Consider the following 15703-nt stretch of genomic DNA (forward strand, 5'->3'; position numbering starts at 1 on the left):
TAATATCGCGTATTTATTTTTATTCTAGAAGTATTCAGTAGATTATATCTCTTGTTTATTTACTCTTTAGCGTAAAACGTGAAACTCACTCGGAGTAACTTTGCAATGTACATAATATAAAGTAATATAACAGAACATCACGCCGGTTGTTCTATTAAGATCTAAGCAGAGCACAGTGTTTTAGAAACCCTTGGGGGAGGACATTTTTAGCTAATAGCGTATATCGATGTAGTTAGTCCTAATAACACAAATTGCAAAAGAAACCCCATGTCAATTATTTTTAGTTTTCGAGAAAAAAAATACTAAAGTTGCTAATTCGGAGTGTGGTTTAAATAGGATTTTTTTAAATTTTTCTTTTATCTTTAAAATAAAGAGCAAAAGGTCAATGGGCAAATAGTATGGGAAAAAAACCCACGGCGGACAGAAATGAAATTATCAGGATATATGAATAAAATGTGTCTAGTTTATCATGGTAAGGGTCGCTTTCTTGTGGGATGTGGGAGTATGGAGAAAAATTAACTTTTACATAATTATTTATTCGGCGTGATCAATATCCTTAATATAATTCGCATAGAGCTGAAAATTGGCATAGACGTTAAGTATATCATTATAAACAAAATGTCAAAAATTCCCATCGATGCCACTTTTGCTAAAAAAAATATTCAAGGTCAAAAGGTCAAAATTACGGATTTTTGAATTTTTCTCGAAAACAGTAAGTTTTATCGTACAATTATGTTCAACAGAGTTGTAGATCACACAATTTTCTACAAAAATGATTCATCACTTTTACTCTTACGACTTTTCATTCGTGAGATATCACGGTTTTAATTAAATAAATCACAGTTTACATAATACTCGCTACTCCCGCACGATTGTACCTGCTGCACGGCTCCTATTGATTATAGTCAATAAATAAACTATTTAACACAAAAATAATAATTCGATTCAGATCAAAAGTTCTTGAGATTAGCGTGTTCAAACAAACTCTTCAACTTTAAATATTAGTATGTACTACTCCCGCACAGTTTCAGCTGCTACTCGACTCATATTGATTGTAGCGAGATGTTTTATAGCGTATAGCCTTTCTCGATAAATAGACAATTCAACACAAAAATAATAATTTGATACGAACGGAGTAGTTCTAGAGATTAGTGCGTCCAAACAAACTATTCAGCTTAAAATAATAGTGATACTCCCGCTCGGTCTTATCCGCTGCTCGGCCACTGTTGATCGACGCGATACATTTTATAGCCTAAAAACCTTACTCGATAAGTGAACTATCTAAAAAATAAAAATCAATTCGCAGTAGTAGTTGTTCTGGAGATTAGCGCGTTAGGACATTCAAACTAACTCTTTATTTTTGTTTTTGTAACTTTTGTGAGACATATTCAATTCATTATTATGTTATCGGCTTACTCACGTAATTGTTTGACAAGGAACTCGACTAGTTCCAAGCAGCGCTACAGTACATACAGCGCTACCAGTAGCAGCGCGACAATCGCCGCGTCGTGTATCGAGGAATGCTGCTCATGAATATGAGCCTCTAGCATGGCTTAAAACTAGTAGAGTTCCTCGTCAAACAATTACGTGAGTAAGCCGATAACATAATAATTAACTCTTTAGTCTTAAATATCAGTACCACTCCCGCGCGGTTTTACCCGTTGCTCGGCTCCTAGTTATCATAGCGTGATGTTTTATAGCCAACACAATATAATAATGGTCTATAAGAACTGAGCAGAGCAATTGAAACAGCGCCGGAATACTTAGTAACTAATGTATAAGCTAAAGAGTTTGTTTCTTGGAACGCGCAAATCTCCAGAACTACAAGAGCGAATCGAATTACTCCTCTTGAGTTTGATAGTCCATTTATTGAGGAAGGTTATATTTAATAGAACATTACGCTATGCTTAATAGTAGGCGAGCATCGATGGAAACTGCGCAGAAGTAGTACAAATATTTTAAGCTGAAGAATTTGTTAGAACACGCTAATCTCCAGAACTAGTAGTCCGAATCGACTATTTTTTTTTATTAATTAGTCCATTTATCGACTTATGCTTATCCTATAAAACATAATGCTACGTACAATTAATAGGAGTTGAGCAGAATTATTTAAAATGTGATTTATTTAATTAAAACCGCGTACCTCACGAATGGAAAGTCGTAAAAGTAAAAAAGATATAGGTACTATTTTTGTAGAAAATTGTATGATCTACCACTCTGTTGAACATATTTGTACGATAAAACTTGACTTGAGAAAAATGGAAAAAACCGTAACTTTGACCTTTTGACCTTGAATATTTCTTTTAGTAAAAGTCAAATCGATGGGGATTTTTGACATTTTGTTTATAATCAAGTAGTTAACATGTATGCCAATTTTCAGCTCTATTAAGCGATTTAAGAATTATGTCAAGGTTGCGACTTAATTTCGTCTACTTTTGGCTCTAACTTTTTTTCCCATGGATTTAAAAAAAATAACTATACCAAATGTTAAGTAAATTTATACTCTTTCATTTGATATCATTTTCATTCGTGTCCGCGACCGGGTCGGATTCCGCCCAATGACCTTTGATATCCGGATTTTATCACATATATTTATGTGTTATTCAAGCTTTACAACACGAATGAATTGTAACTAGGTACAAAGATATTTGCAAAAAATCCAATTTTAGTTTCTATTTTTTATTTCTTTATTGACATAGTTTCCGCACGAAATCTTCACGGTAAATGATAGTTAGCCTTTTGTACTATGTACTTAAATTAAATCAGCCACATAATCCGTGGTATTACAAAATTATGTACAATTGAAAAAAAATCTAAGCGCCTTGATTATTACAAATAGCAAAGTCAACAATCAGCACTTTGCTTTTTAAATGATACAATAATTTTATCTAGAGAAGGCGACATTTTAGAAGATGATGCTTAAAATAAATTCTTATTTAATCTACCATATAGATATGTTTAATATATACATGTTTTAATGTGTATTTCTTTCAATTACGTAGGTCCTAGTAATAGTCACCACACGATTTTTAATTGCAAACTATCATGACATGACTTTTGCTATATGGTAGATTAACTAAGAATTTATTTTAAGCATCATCTCCTAAAATGTCGACTTCTCTAGATATAATTATTGTATCATTTAAAAAGCAAAGTGCTGATTGTTGACTTTGCTATTTGTAATAATCAAGGCGCTTAGATTTTTTTTCAATTGTACATAATTTTGTAATACCACGGATTATGTGGCTGATTTAATTTAAGTACATAGTACAAAAGGCTAACTATCATTTACCATGAAGATTTCGTGCGGAAACTATGTCAATAAAGAAATAAAAAATAGAAACTAAAATTGTTTTTTTTTGCAAATATCTTTGTACCTAGTTACAATTCATTCGTGTTGTAAAGCTTGAATAACACATAAATATATGTGATAAAATCCGGATATCAAATTTTGCTCTTTATTTTAAAGATACAAGAAAAATTTAAAAAAATCCTATTTAAACCACACTCCGAATTAGCAACTTTAGTATTTTTTTCTCGAAAACTAAAAATAATTGACATGGGGTTTCTTTTGCAATTTGTGTTATTAGGACTAACTACATCGATATACGCTATTAGCTAAAAATGTCCTCCCCCAAGGGTTTCTAAAACACTGTGCAGAGTTGTACAATCATAATATATACAGAACTCACATTTTCGTCAGTCGTGGCACCTACTGCCGCACACCAGACCCGTTACTTGCGCTTGTATTTCGACCAACGAAGTGAATAGAACAATGCTGACAAATCCTGGCAGTCTGGAACACCATATTGATATCTAGTCAATGTCATTAACGCGAAAAAACAATTAAAAACCCATCTCAATAACATCTATTAATACTTTTAGTAAACTAGCAACAGACTGATAGAAAACAAACAAAGTTAGGAACGTTTTGAGGCGATAAACACTGTTTTTCGACATGTACGTAACTCCAACACCTACTGAAACGGATAAAGAATTATAGTTTGGAAACTCGCCAAAGAACATGGCATGAAAATGCAAATATCTCTATTTATTTAGGAATCGATACTAATTTGTCATTTGTGTTTGCGTTAAACTACACAATTTTATACTACATAATATATTTTACTACTGACATTGAGCATGTACTTCTGTTTGTGTACCGTATTTATTTTCATTGTAGATACAGCGACCGAAAGTGGTTATGTCGTGTCGTTTACTATTCATGATAACATCGTAAGCAAAGTCTAGTTTTTTTTTTGTAAATGATAAAACGCTGATATTTATCGAAACGATCTTAAGGACATGTACATTTTCATTATTAGTATTGCCACCTAATTCATTAGTAAAAAAAAATAGTACATACTAAAATGAACACTACTCTTTTTAATATTAAGCACATTATATGTTGTGACAAAGAGAATCGCCTATGTTACAAACTAATATATATTTTTATAAGTAATATTTTGATACAGAGGTATAAGCCTCTCTGTTAACATTAACTTAGTGCATACTACGTTACTGCGTTAACATTACGTGCACTTCGTTAATGGATAATACTCTCAGGTTAATGGAGATTATGTTAGCTTCCCATCATGGACCAATGGACTATACCTATATATTAAGTCATGATTGATTGAATCAGAAGAGGTATTACGTTAATCTTTATATATATAATTCTTCTGTAAATGTGTATGTCAATGAACTTCTCTTAAACGACTGGACCGATTTTGATGCATTTTTTTGTGTGTGTTCAAGGGGACCTGAGAATGGTTTAGATTCACAATTTTGTCAATGCGCTGGACAATGTTTTTTTAATTAATTTTTAATTTATTAGTAGTTGTTGATTTTGGAATGTTTTACTTTGGATCTGACAAATTTTCAAATTAAAGTCGTGTAGACAGGACAACGTCTGTTGGGTCCGCTAGTTACATATAATATGTAGATTATGGCAGCTTATGTCACAGATTTGGATCTTCCCCAAATTGGAGGAATGAAATTCCCCAAAGAAATCCTTCATTAATCGAAATATCTAGTCTATCGATATTATTATTAACCACAAAATTGTTAAAAGTATTTTGATTAAAGGAACATAGGCTATGAAGTCAAGACTTGGAGCCTTGGGTTGATTGTATTTTTTTAACCTTAAGATGGGTAAGCATTACGAACTACTCATCATTTTATTTGGCTCATATACCTATACGAGTGTAGTGTAGCCTTTTCTACATAAAATCTAGTAGGTAACTATACATAAAATATTTTAAAAATAAAATATAGTAGTGTAGTTATAATAGTTTACTTTCATTTGCATTTTGAAGGATGCATGCTAAAAAGCGTATGCTCTTCCTTCTCCAATAGATTTCATAATACTATATATATATTTTTTGGTTTCAAAAATTATCGACTGGTCTATCTGGTATCCGCGTAATTGCCTTGCCATTGAAACGCCATGATCACGATCAGAAAGTCAGTTGTTTTGCTACCCACATTTATCCACAAAATTAGAACGTTACGTATTTAGACACAGTTTCAAAGAATTACCTAGGTAGGTAGGTAGGTAGGTAGGTACATGCTTGTGTGATGTCACGCGTGGCGAGCGGATCCAATTTTAATGCGCGTAACGCAGCCATTAATGTTTACCGTCTTGGAGTTGTTGAAAAGGAAATTATAAATGCTAACATGATAAACGAAAGCAGCTCAGTACCTACATTAACTAATTAAATATTTTTCTTAGTCTGGTCACCGTGTAGTAATCTCTTAAACTCTAAGAGACAGTCGGCAGATGGGCTTGCGATTATCTATACTAATATTATAAAGCTGAAGAGTTTGTTTGTTTATTTGTTTGAACGCGCTAATCTCCGGAAATACTGGTCCGATTTGAATGATTCTTTTTGTGTAGGATAACGCATTTATTGAGAAAGGTTATAGGCTATAAAAGATCACGCTACGATTTATAGGAACCGAGTAGAGCGGGTGAAACCGCGCGGAAGTAGCTAGTGTTTAATATTTATAGGAGTAAACTTATTTAGTACCTACTTTTCCAAGTTATATCTGATTTGTATGTACTTACCTATCTAAGCCTAATAATTAATATACCTAATGTACCAATTGTATGATCCTCTACAAGTTACTAAAAGATCAATTTCATTTTTATACATTTGAAAGTGATATACTTACAAGTTAACAGTGACGTATGTCATTATATTATTTTATTGTATACTTAATAAAATTATTCAGTTTACAGATTTAGAATTTTGACCTTAATGTCCCAAATTGAAAGGATTGTGAGTCTTTTTGTTTAACAAGAACTGCATAAAACATATTTTATACTTCCCAGATGCTATGTTTATGGATACGGATAGTTTTTTAATAGCCGAGATACCGGTCTGAATCACACATCAAGTCTTGTCTAAAATAACACGTTTCGGTAAAACTTTATTTATTATTTCTACATACATATTCAAAATATCTACTATATAGGTACCTAATTTAATGACGTAGGTACTTTGTAACACATTGGACGCATTCGTACCTTTTACGTAACCTTTTTATCATATTATTTATTTTTATATTTTTTTAGATACAGATCTATATCACGTAACGGTATGTAAATAAAATAAAATTATATACCTAGGTTCATTTTAATATAATGAAAAATAATAATATGTCACAACTCACGGAGCTGAATTCAAAACTTCATTTGCTCGATTTTATCAGAGGATTTTTTTAACAATTCTGAAATTATACTCAGAGTATATAATAGGCAAAGGCTCGTACTACACCTGCCTACCCATTTTTGCATAAAAAGTCTGATATTACATTTAATTTGAGCACTGAGCGAGCGCGCCGACGTTTTATTGAATATTTTCTTTGTAAATGCAACTAAAAATAAACTGCTTGCGAAAATGAAATATTTGGGTGTATTTTAATGCGAAAATAAAGTTAAAAAAAATATAAAAAATAATTAGTACAAATCCATGAAAACGAATCAAGGCTTATACCCACGAATTTTTTAGGGCCAAAAAATAAATTGTGAGATAGGAGTCTGAAATTTTGCACAGGGTTCGGAAATGGGTCGTTGATTCACCTGCTGACCCTTTTTTGAAATAAGAAGCGTGATGTTACGAGTAATTACGACAATAAATTTTTAAATAGGTATATCTTAGAAAGTAATAGTCGGATTTGAAAAAAACTTTTTTTATACAATAGCCACTCTCTTAAGGAATACGACTGGGTATCCATTCATCACGCTACCACGCTCAGGAGCAGAGTAGTGAGAGCAAAACTCGGGAAGAAGAATTTTATCAAAAACGAGAGAATTTGCGAATATTTTGGAAAAAAAATATTTAATTATGAGTTTCTGTATTAAATATCTTTCGTTAAAATAAAAAAATCAATGAAATAAAGCATAATTAAAAAAAATTTAAATATTGAAATAACACCTTCTACGTTTTAAATAAGCGTGTATTTCATACTTAAACATGGATTTACGTTGTTATAACTAATATTTACGGAGATAATAAAATAAAATACAAAAAAGTGCATTGGTGCGACATCTATCCACACTAATTGAAAATAATTTAGTTATCACGCACATCGTAGATGACGCTACATTATGTAATGATTATAACTATGTATCATAGATGGCACTCTCCTACAGGTTTAAGGTATTTGAAAATAGATGGCACTGTAAAGTTTGATGCTGCAAATGGAGTACAAAGAATGTTATAAAATTTATATGGAGCATCATGTCATGTCATATATTGTGATGGTTCTCACAGCGTTTCATAGATGGAGCTTGCATAAACTATAAGTTCCGAACTTTAATTTTTCAATGATTTGATCTAGGTACTTAATTCTTTTTTAGTAAATTATACTCGGTCTATGTAGTACAGTAGGTACTATGTACATGTTTTCATTGCTACCTTCTAGATTGTTGATTTATTTCCAGTACACATTCTTCCAATACGTTGTCGACTTTATAACAAGACGATAAGGTTTAAATATCTATTAATGAATTGAAATCGATCAAGGTACCTACCTTACCTACCTAACAGGGTTTAACATGCGGGGATCAGGCACGCCGCCGGTGGCGTGCTTTTTTTAAGGTTATTTCTAATTAAAAGGTTTCCAACCATAATGATATTTGTTCAAATGATAATTGTTAGTAAACCGAATATTTTAGACCGCTTCTAATATCAATAGATTGTTAACTGGGAGACAATTTAGCTAAGTAGTCTGTTTTGTTGCAGTTGGATGATGCCACCCTGCAAGTGTTTAAAGACGGCGACTATGGACCTTATCTGGATCTGGACTCAACGCTGGGCGAGCAAGAGGAAGAACTGGAAGGTCTACAGGACAGGTGAGCCAAATTTGAATTTACCTATTCACGCTAAAAGTGTGCGCGAGAACCACTTGTAAATATAAGAGGTTAAGTGTGATAATCCCTTGCATCTTGTGGGTGCCGGTAGGCAAAAGCACATGGTTCGATATTGTATGACTGTATAATGAGCATTTGTAGGATGGTGGGATCCGATCTAACAGTGGAAACTCTTCATTTTCTGCATCAGAATGGATTGTGTGACTTTAATGCGATGGTTACTATGGTTAGGCGAAAAAGAACTGGGAGAACGAGTGTCTTATTTAATGCTTAGGTAGGTATATTGATTTGAATTAATGTAATGATGACGGAGTTTATGCTACACCAGACAATGGTTTGATTTGAAAACTGATATGAATGAATATGTACTTATAGATACTCGTTTGTGCGATTGATGTTTCCAGAAAAGCGAGTGAGTGTATTTTTTTTATTTTTTGAGGGTTATAGTTAAACCTTATTGCAGGTGGGGAACCTTAAATTACTTTTACTTTATGGCCCATGTACATAATGGTTCTTAGCCTTATCTCTCATACTGGTCCAAATTCCTTGCACACAAAGGTAGGTACTGAGAATTTTACTAGACATTAGGTACACATATAACCTCAAATTCGAATCTCGACGCGCTTCTGTTAACAGTAACGCTTGCAACCGTTTGACAAACAACTCAGTTTGATTTATAAAATGATTAAATGATACTATACTTATATAGTTTAAAGTTTAAACGAGATGCGTCGTTGCTCCCTCGCTGCCAGTTATTGCTTTCTTCCGGCAGTACTCCCCTTCAGTTCCCATATGAGTTAAAACCAACTAAATCCACCATCCATTGAGATGTATTGGTTATTTCAATTGAAATTAGGATATAAGATAGGCATTAAGTGTTCAAATTACATTATTTTTCTCTTTCAATCTTTGTTCAGTACATTTGTTTTAATTTAATTAAGAAGCGTTAAAAATTACGTTAAATAATTAATTATTTCCATTTGACTGCACGGTTGGTGTCGTGGCTGGGCAATGGGCTGCCGTCCAACCTGTAGCAAGTTTGATTCCCGCACCAAACAACTATTTGTGTGATCTATTAATTGTTGACTTGGGTACTTGTACTTATTATTCTGTGACGTGGGTCTAGGTGTTATGTCTCCGTGAACTTATAGGAGAAATTCCTATAACATTAGGATTTTCTTCTGTGTCGTGGATGAAAACACAAAATCAACAACAATATTGAAACCCAAACTTAAAGACTTGAGTAACTTAACTATGCTTTATACGTGTACAAATATAAATATACTGCATATATACCCTTTCTTCAACGAAATGCATAAGCACTACTCACATGCAACAAAATACATGCATATTTAAATTCTTAACACCTTTTTTGCAAAGCTGACGTCAGCCTTAAAGCATTCCTAAACTCGACTGACTAATAAACTTTTATCATCACATTCTTATAATAATGATACTCGTATTGAAAGTTGAACGGGAGTAAAATTACAAAAAGGTTTTAAATGATTATTTTATTCAAGTGATTGGGTGCTATATCCTGCGTAACGATTCGCAAGGAACTGCAAATGCAGGGGTCAGTAATTTGAAAGTTAATGAATGACAATGATTTGGTCGTCATGTACGGGAACGAGGCGGTCCCGTTCGTCGCGTGGCTGCATCGGCATCGATAACTGCCGTTCACGAGGTCTGGTTTAACCAAATCCCTTGATCGAACTAATATTTCTTCAGTTTTATCATCATGAAAATCATGTTCAGCGGTCTAGTGTATGACAGCAAACCTATAATTTTTATATGGGCCTTTAAACTCCCCGTAATCGGTGTGCTATTATCCTCGAAAGATTCGTAGGAAGACCAAATATTTTTTGAGACAATCACACTAGTAAATGTGACAAACTTACAACAAAATAATACTACTCCTACTTACCTACATAATACGTATTGCTCCGCAAATCATGTTACAGCCATGTCTCCAAATGATTTTACCCTGATTGCAATTTAATACCTTTTAATCGGATTCCATCGTGTAACGGGTCAGACAGGCAGCTCAAACAAAACCAATAAGCCACTCAATTATAAAAATATTAATGAAATAAAGGATACGGTATATTTTCACCATAAAAGATAAGGTTTCAGCAAATTATCCATTTATTGACACTGGTAATGAATCAGTAAGTGTTATTAGTTAAATACATCTATGGCAAAACTTCTATAACACTTGACAATATACCACTCAAAATCAATACAGTAAGTAGTATGGGCTTGATTGGAAATACATAATTTATTAAATGTCAGTGTCAAAATCCAATACATAGGGTTGATCTAAAATGTACGTACCTAACTAGCCTATTATGACAATAGCTGGGTGCTAACACCTAGGTCACGTTTCTAATAATCCCCTATTATTACTTTTCAACAGAATTGAATTAGTAAAACATAAGCTTGAGGACTGACGCAAGTCAGTCAGAGAACAGACACTAAGTACTTATATTGGTGACCATCGTCACGTGGTGTGTGACGCGATTTAGTCGCATTTTGCTATATTGTTTAAGTCTATCCCATCGTCATCATCATGTCTACCATAATACGGACACGGCCTTAACATATCCCACCCTTAAGGACCTCCATATCGATGGATTGATATAGAAGCATACAGATCTGGATAACAATATGCACGAATGTATCTCTCAAATCTAACGATTTTCTTTTGATTGTTTATTGGTTTTAGGAAATGCGAAATTTAGATTTTTCATACTAGTAAAAAACAATTCATAGGTAACGCTCATTGTTGGTGCTAGAAGTAGTGTGTCTAAAATAGTTCGCAGTATTGAACTGGTACACATATAAAAGACAACCGAGCTGATATTGAATTCCACGTTCCATGTCCAGCTCGCTAGTTACACACAGGTCCAAAAGTTAACAAATACCACGTACTTACTCCACAACCGATAGGCAGAGTTGTGCACATGTGACACAAGTTTTCCGACAGTTCCAACTACCATATCTATACTAATATTATAAAGCTGAAGAGTTTGTTTGTTTGAACACACTAATCTCCAGAACTACTGGTCCGATTTGAATAATTATTTTTGTGTTGAATAGTGCATTTATCGAGGAAGGCTATAGGCTATAAAACATCACGCTATGATTAATAGGAGCCAAGCAGAGCGGGTAAAACCGCGCGGAAGTAGCTAGTAATACATATAGGACAAATTACCATATCGAACGGTAATAAGTTACTGGGGGATGTCTATGTTCTGCAGTGGACGTCTTGGGCTATGTTGTGACTGATGTAATGAAGATTATTGATGATATTATCATACACTCACGACCATTTCAAATTCCGTGTTACTAAAATAACTTTTTTTAATCCAAGTACAAACAAACTAAGTCAAACAGATGTTTGGATCCATTGCTCAGCAGTCGAGACAGAATCTCATGTTCTAGGTCATTTTGAGAGAAGAAATTTTTAAACCCTGTAAAGGGTTGGTGTAGAAGATATTTTATGAAACGGTTGGAAAAGACCGACATTCGGTAAGGTAATGTACCTATTTTCTGGGGTATATATTTAACACAAACCATAGTGCAGGATAAAACGCAGCAACAATATTAAAATATTATTTATCGACCGTAGTTACCAACACCACATAGGTACATATAACGACGCAATTACTCGACAGATCACATTAGAGTATGCTCTAAGATAATTTTATTATGCTGACCGCAACCTACTTCCCAGGAGAAGGTCAGGAGAAAGAACTTTTAATACTAATCAAGTTAAAGAATATAAGTTTATTAATTATTGGTTTTAATTAACACCTTTCCTCTATGTACGAAAGGTCGTCGGACCGTTTTCCATGGGATCAGAAATAGATCAGCACCGGATTCGACACATGTACATTTATTTGGGTTACTGTTACACTTGTAACCGGGTAAACGACTTGATTCGCGGTTTTATATGTACGAGAATGTGAATTTGATCTTTTTTTTTGTAATAGGGTATTTAATTGAACATTGTACATAGCTATATTTTTTTGTGCAGCTTAGTTATTGGTTCGGTTATATTTTACTGGTTAGGTACAACCATTTTCCATGACAAACCTTAATACCTATGACTTAGCAAGAGAAATAATTTTTATACTCTGGATTTTTGGATACTATTTTTATAATGAAACAATATTGTTGCCAAACTAAACATGTCTTGTTGTTATAACGTATTTAATGAAGTATAATTTATGAGTTTCTCGTCACCGTATCATGTCATATAGCGTCACTATAGAAAGTATGGGTATTAGCAGTGAGCGAAACCGCCCGTGTTTTGTTTAGCTACTGTTTTTTCGATTCTGTTCAATCGCGATGAAGTCGAACATGTACAAAAACTTGCTTTTCGTTTAAACAATGAACTTACACTGCGAAATCTCATGCACAGGGTGTGATTGTGAACTTGGAATGAAGATAATTTTAAACTTATACCCTCAGTATAAACAATCAAACCAACCAAAATATCAGTTATTTATCTAATAAATGTTTTATGTTATTACATTTAAGCCAAAAATAAGATAAAAACACATAACATAAATGACAAACATCATAATAATATTTGCAAAATACGTATAAACAACATCGCCACCAGTTAATTCAAAAATACGGTTTTGTTTGACTTAAGTTACTCAAAAAGAAGGAAACGTAGGTATTTGGAAGCAAAATGTATGTAAATTACCACACAGTCCATCCGTATGTCCCGAGATTTCATGTACCAAGGTACAGTACGTCCGGAAAATTATATTATCAACGCGATACCCTCAGTTCGCGTCGGGGAGCGATGAGAGACGCAAGCCCCACAAAGCTGACCTATAAAAACTAGACACAGTGATTAAAAATAAAACCGCCGCATTCGAAATTTGAAATTGATTTAACGAACAATCTTTTTTAGTTTTTATTTTCTTTTTTAATAAGTTTTTATTCTTGTATTACTCTCAGTGTAAGTTACTTTAAAATTAAGTGCAGAGTGGTCAAAATAATTGTAATAATAAACGATGTACTGTATGGTACCAACTACCAAGACATTATCTTGGAAAAGTTAACAAGCAACATTAAAGAGCAAGCTGTATAGAATTGATGGGAGAAAAATGGAAGATAACTTGCGAAACTTCACACGATCCGACTTGGTCGAGGGAAATGCACATCTTGAAACTGCACCTAATCGGAAATTCAGACAAATATCATTAGATTCTGGTATCGCCGATGAAGAAGTGCCTGTTAAAGTGAATTTCAATCTGGACCTGGATTATGATATGTCGGAGGACGAGGACGATGACTTCTTCGACGAAGATATGTGAGTTTCAAAGCCTTCGTAGATATCCCCATCAAGTTTTCTCTAAATAACTTAATATTGTTTCCATCACAAATCTATTGAAGTATCCTAAAATTGTAAAATGTGTTGTTAATTTTGATTTTATTTTAGAAAAGTGAACATAATCCCTTAACTACTTTTGTCCTGTGCACAAAATTATGTTGCAACAACAAAGTGTCTTATGTCCTATGAAGTCACAACTAAAAACTCAATAATATTAATTCTGTATTCTTATTTCGAAAAATGTGTTGAGTAGCAGGAAATATTAATTATTTAAATACGTTATAGCTGGATATTTCTTCTCTAACAATAATGTCTTCTTAAATTCGCTTTCAATTAGTAAACTACCAATTAAAAAACTCGTACTTACGTACGTATGTACATAAACGTAGATTTTTAAAATACTAGTATTTGATGGGTCAACATTTAGACACTGCATGGTAACATAAGAAACCTAGATAGGCTCGGTAGACTGACAATATTATGTCAAACACAAAAGCTTGAAGTTGCCTTTGTATTCCAGTTCGATGTTCTGTTTATGCAAAGCGATGTCAATCAACCGTCTGTCAGTCAATTCAAAACTATTTGAGATAAGCCCTAGTGTGGAAATTTCATAATATTTTCCCTTTTTCTTTTTTCCATTATACCTAAGTATAAAAAACATAAGGTCTTTCATTAAGTCCGTATTAAATATAATATTATTATAATTCGTTGACCAAGTTAAAATTAGATTATCTTATATTAAGTTAAATTATGTAATTTACAATGTATATGTCAAAATAAGCCTGTAACATTCAGGGAAGAAGCAGACATGATCTGTAGATTTAACACTGATTAATTTCCAATCCTAAGGGTGCTTTTCCACCAGAGATATGCTATGCTACGTTGCTGTGGATGCGTTTGGCTTCCACCAATCGTATTTATTAGTGCACATAGCTTAGCACTGGTGGGGATGGGTTAAACTATGTCAGATATGTTTTTATATGGAAGATACATGCTTGGGATGCGTGTTATGGATGCGTGCTATAGATGTGTGCTATGGATGTGTGCTATGGATGTGTGTTATGGATGTATGCTATGAATATGTGCTATGCATGAGTGCTATGGATACGTGCTATGGATGTTTGCCAACTATCGATACATCGCATACTCGAGCTGCACATCTTCATAACCCAAAATGGGTTACTTGCACCGCAACGAGCTTAGTATCAGCAGAAACGGTCCCATAATTTCTGAGCTTAGCTATACAATATCGCAACATAGCTACGTAGCGAATATTAATATTTCTAATTTTTTTTTCAGTCGCAAAAATGCCCTGGTCCTTCGCACTCAATTATCTGTTCGCGTCCACGCAATCATTGGTAAGTATTTCCAAACACGTAATATTCATCAAAGTACGTAGGAAGTAGGTATGAGTAGGTAAAGTACATAGTTCCATACCATTTAGTATTTGAAATCAGCAGATTATTATGTGTAATGTATTATACCCATATCGAGTAGAGGGTTATTACTCCCGTACACAAGGCATAATTTCAAACCCTTAAACACTCTGTTTTTTATGTGATGGACCGGAAAACGAGCAGACGGATCACCTGGTGGTAAGCAATCGGCGCCGCCATAGACACCCGAAACACTGGTGACGTTACGAGTGCATTGCCGGCCTTTTGGGCAAGTTGGGGATTTGGGATATTGGGAAAGGGAGTAATTGGGCCTCCAATAACTTCACTTACACAACGCAAGTGTTGACCGTGTTATCACTCCGGTCAAGCCGGCTCGACCCAGGAATCAATCTCGAAAATCCTTAATCTGCCAGTCGTAGTGGTTACTACACGACCAACGACATATACATATTAGTATAGTTAGTCTATTTTACTTTAGTTTTTCTCATCGATCACGTCATACAAGTGCCAGATGATCTCAATCAGCTGTTACCCGAGGGTATCAACTTGAAAAACTTTAAATCGTTACCCATA

General features: G+C 33.8%; 1 protein-coding gene across 1 annotated transcript in view; it reads left to right on the forward strand.

Annotated features, from left to right (window-relative positions):
• Nucleotides 1-15703, forward strand: part of LOC118268541 (uncharacterized) — a 95214-nt gene that overhangs the window by 68289 nt on the left and 11222 nt on the right. The window contains exons 5-6 of the mRNA XM_050704282.1: nucleotides 8253-8362; nucleotides 15033-15091. Of these exons, the coding sequence (XP_050560239.1) occupies nucleotides 8253-8362; nucleotides 15033-15091 (169 nt within the window). The remainder of the gene's footprint in view (nucleotides 1-8252; nucleotides 8363-15032; nucleotides 15092-15703) is intronic.

The sequence above is a fragment of the Spodoptera frugiperda genome, chromosome 25, assembly GCF_023101765.2.
Source record: "Spodoptera frugiperda isolate SF20-4 chromosome 25, AGI-APGP_CSIRO_Sfru_2.0, whole genome shotgun sequence".
NCBI classification, from domain to species: domain Eukaryota; kingdom Metazoa; phylum Arthropoda; class Insecta; order Lepidoptera; family Noctuidae; genus Spodoptera; species Spodoptera frugiperda.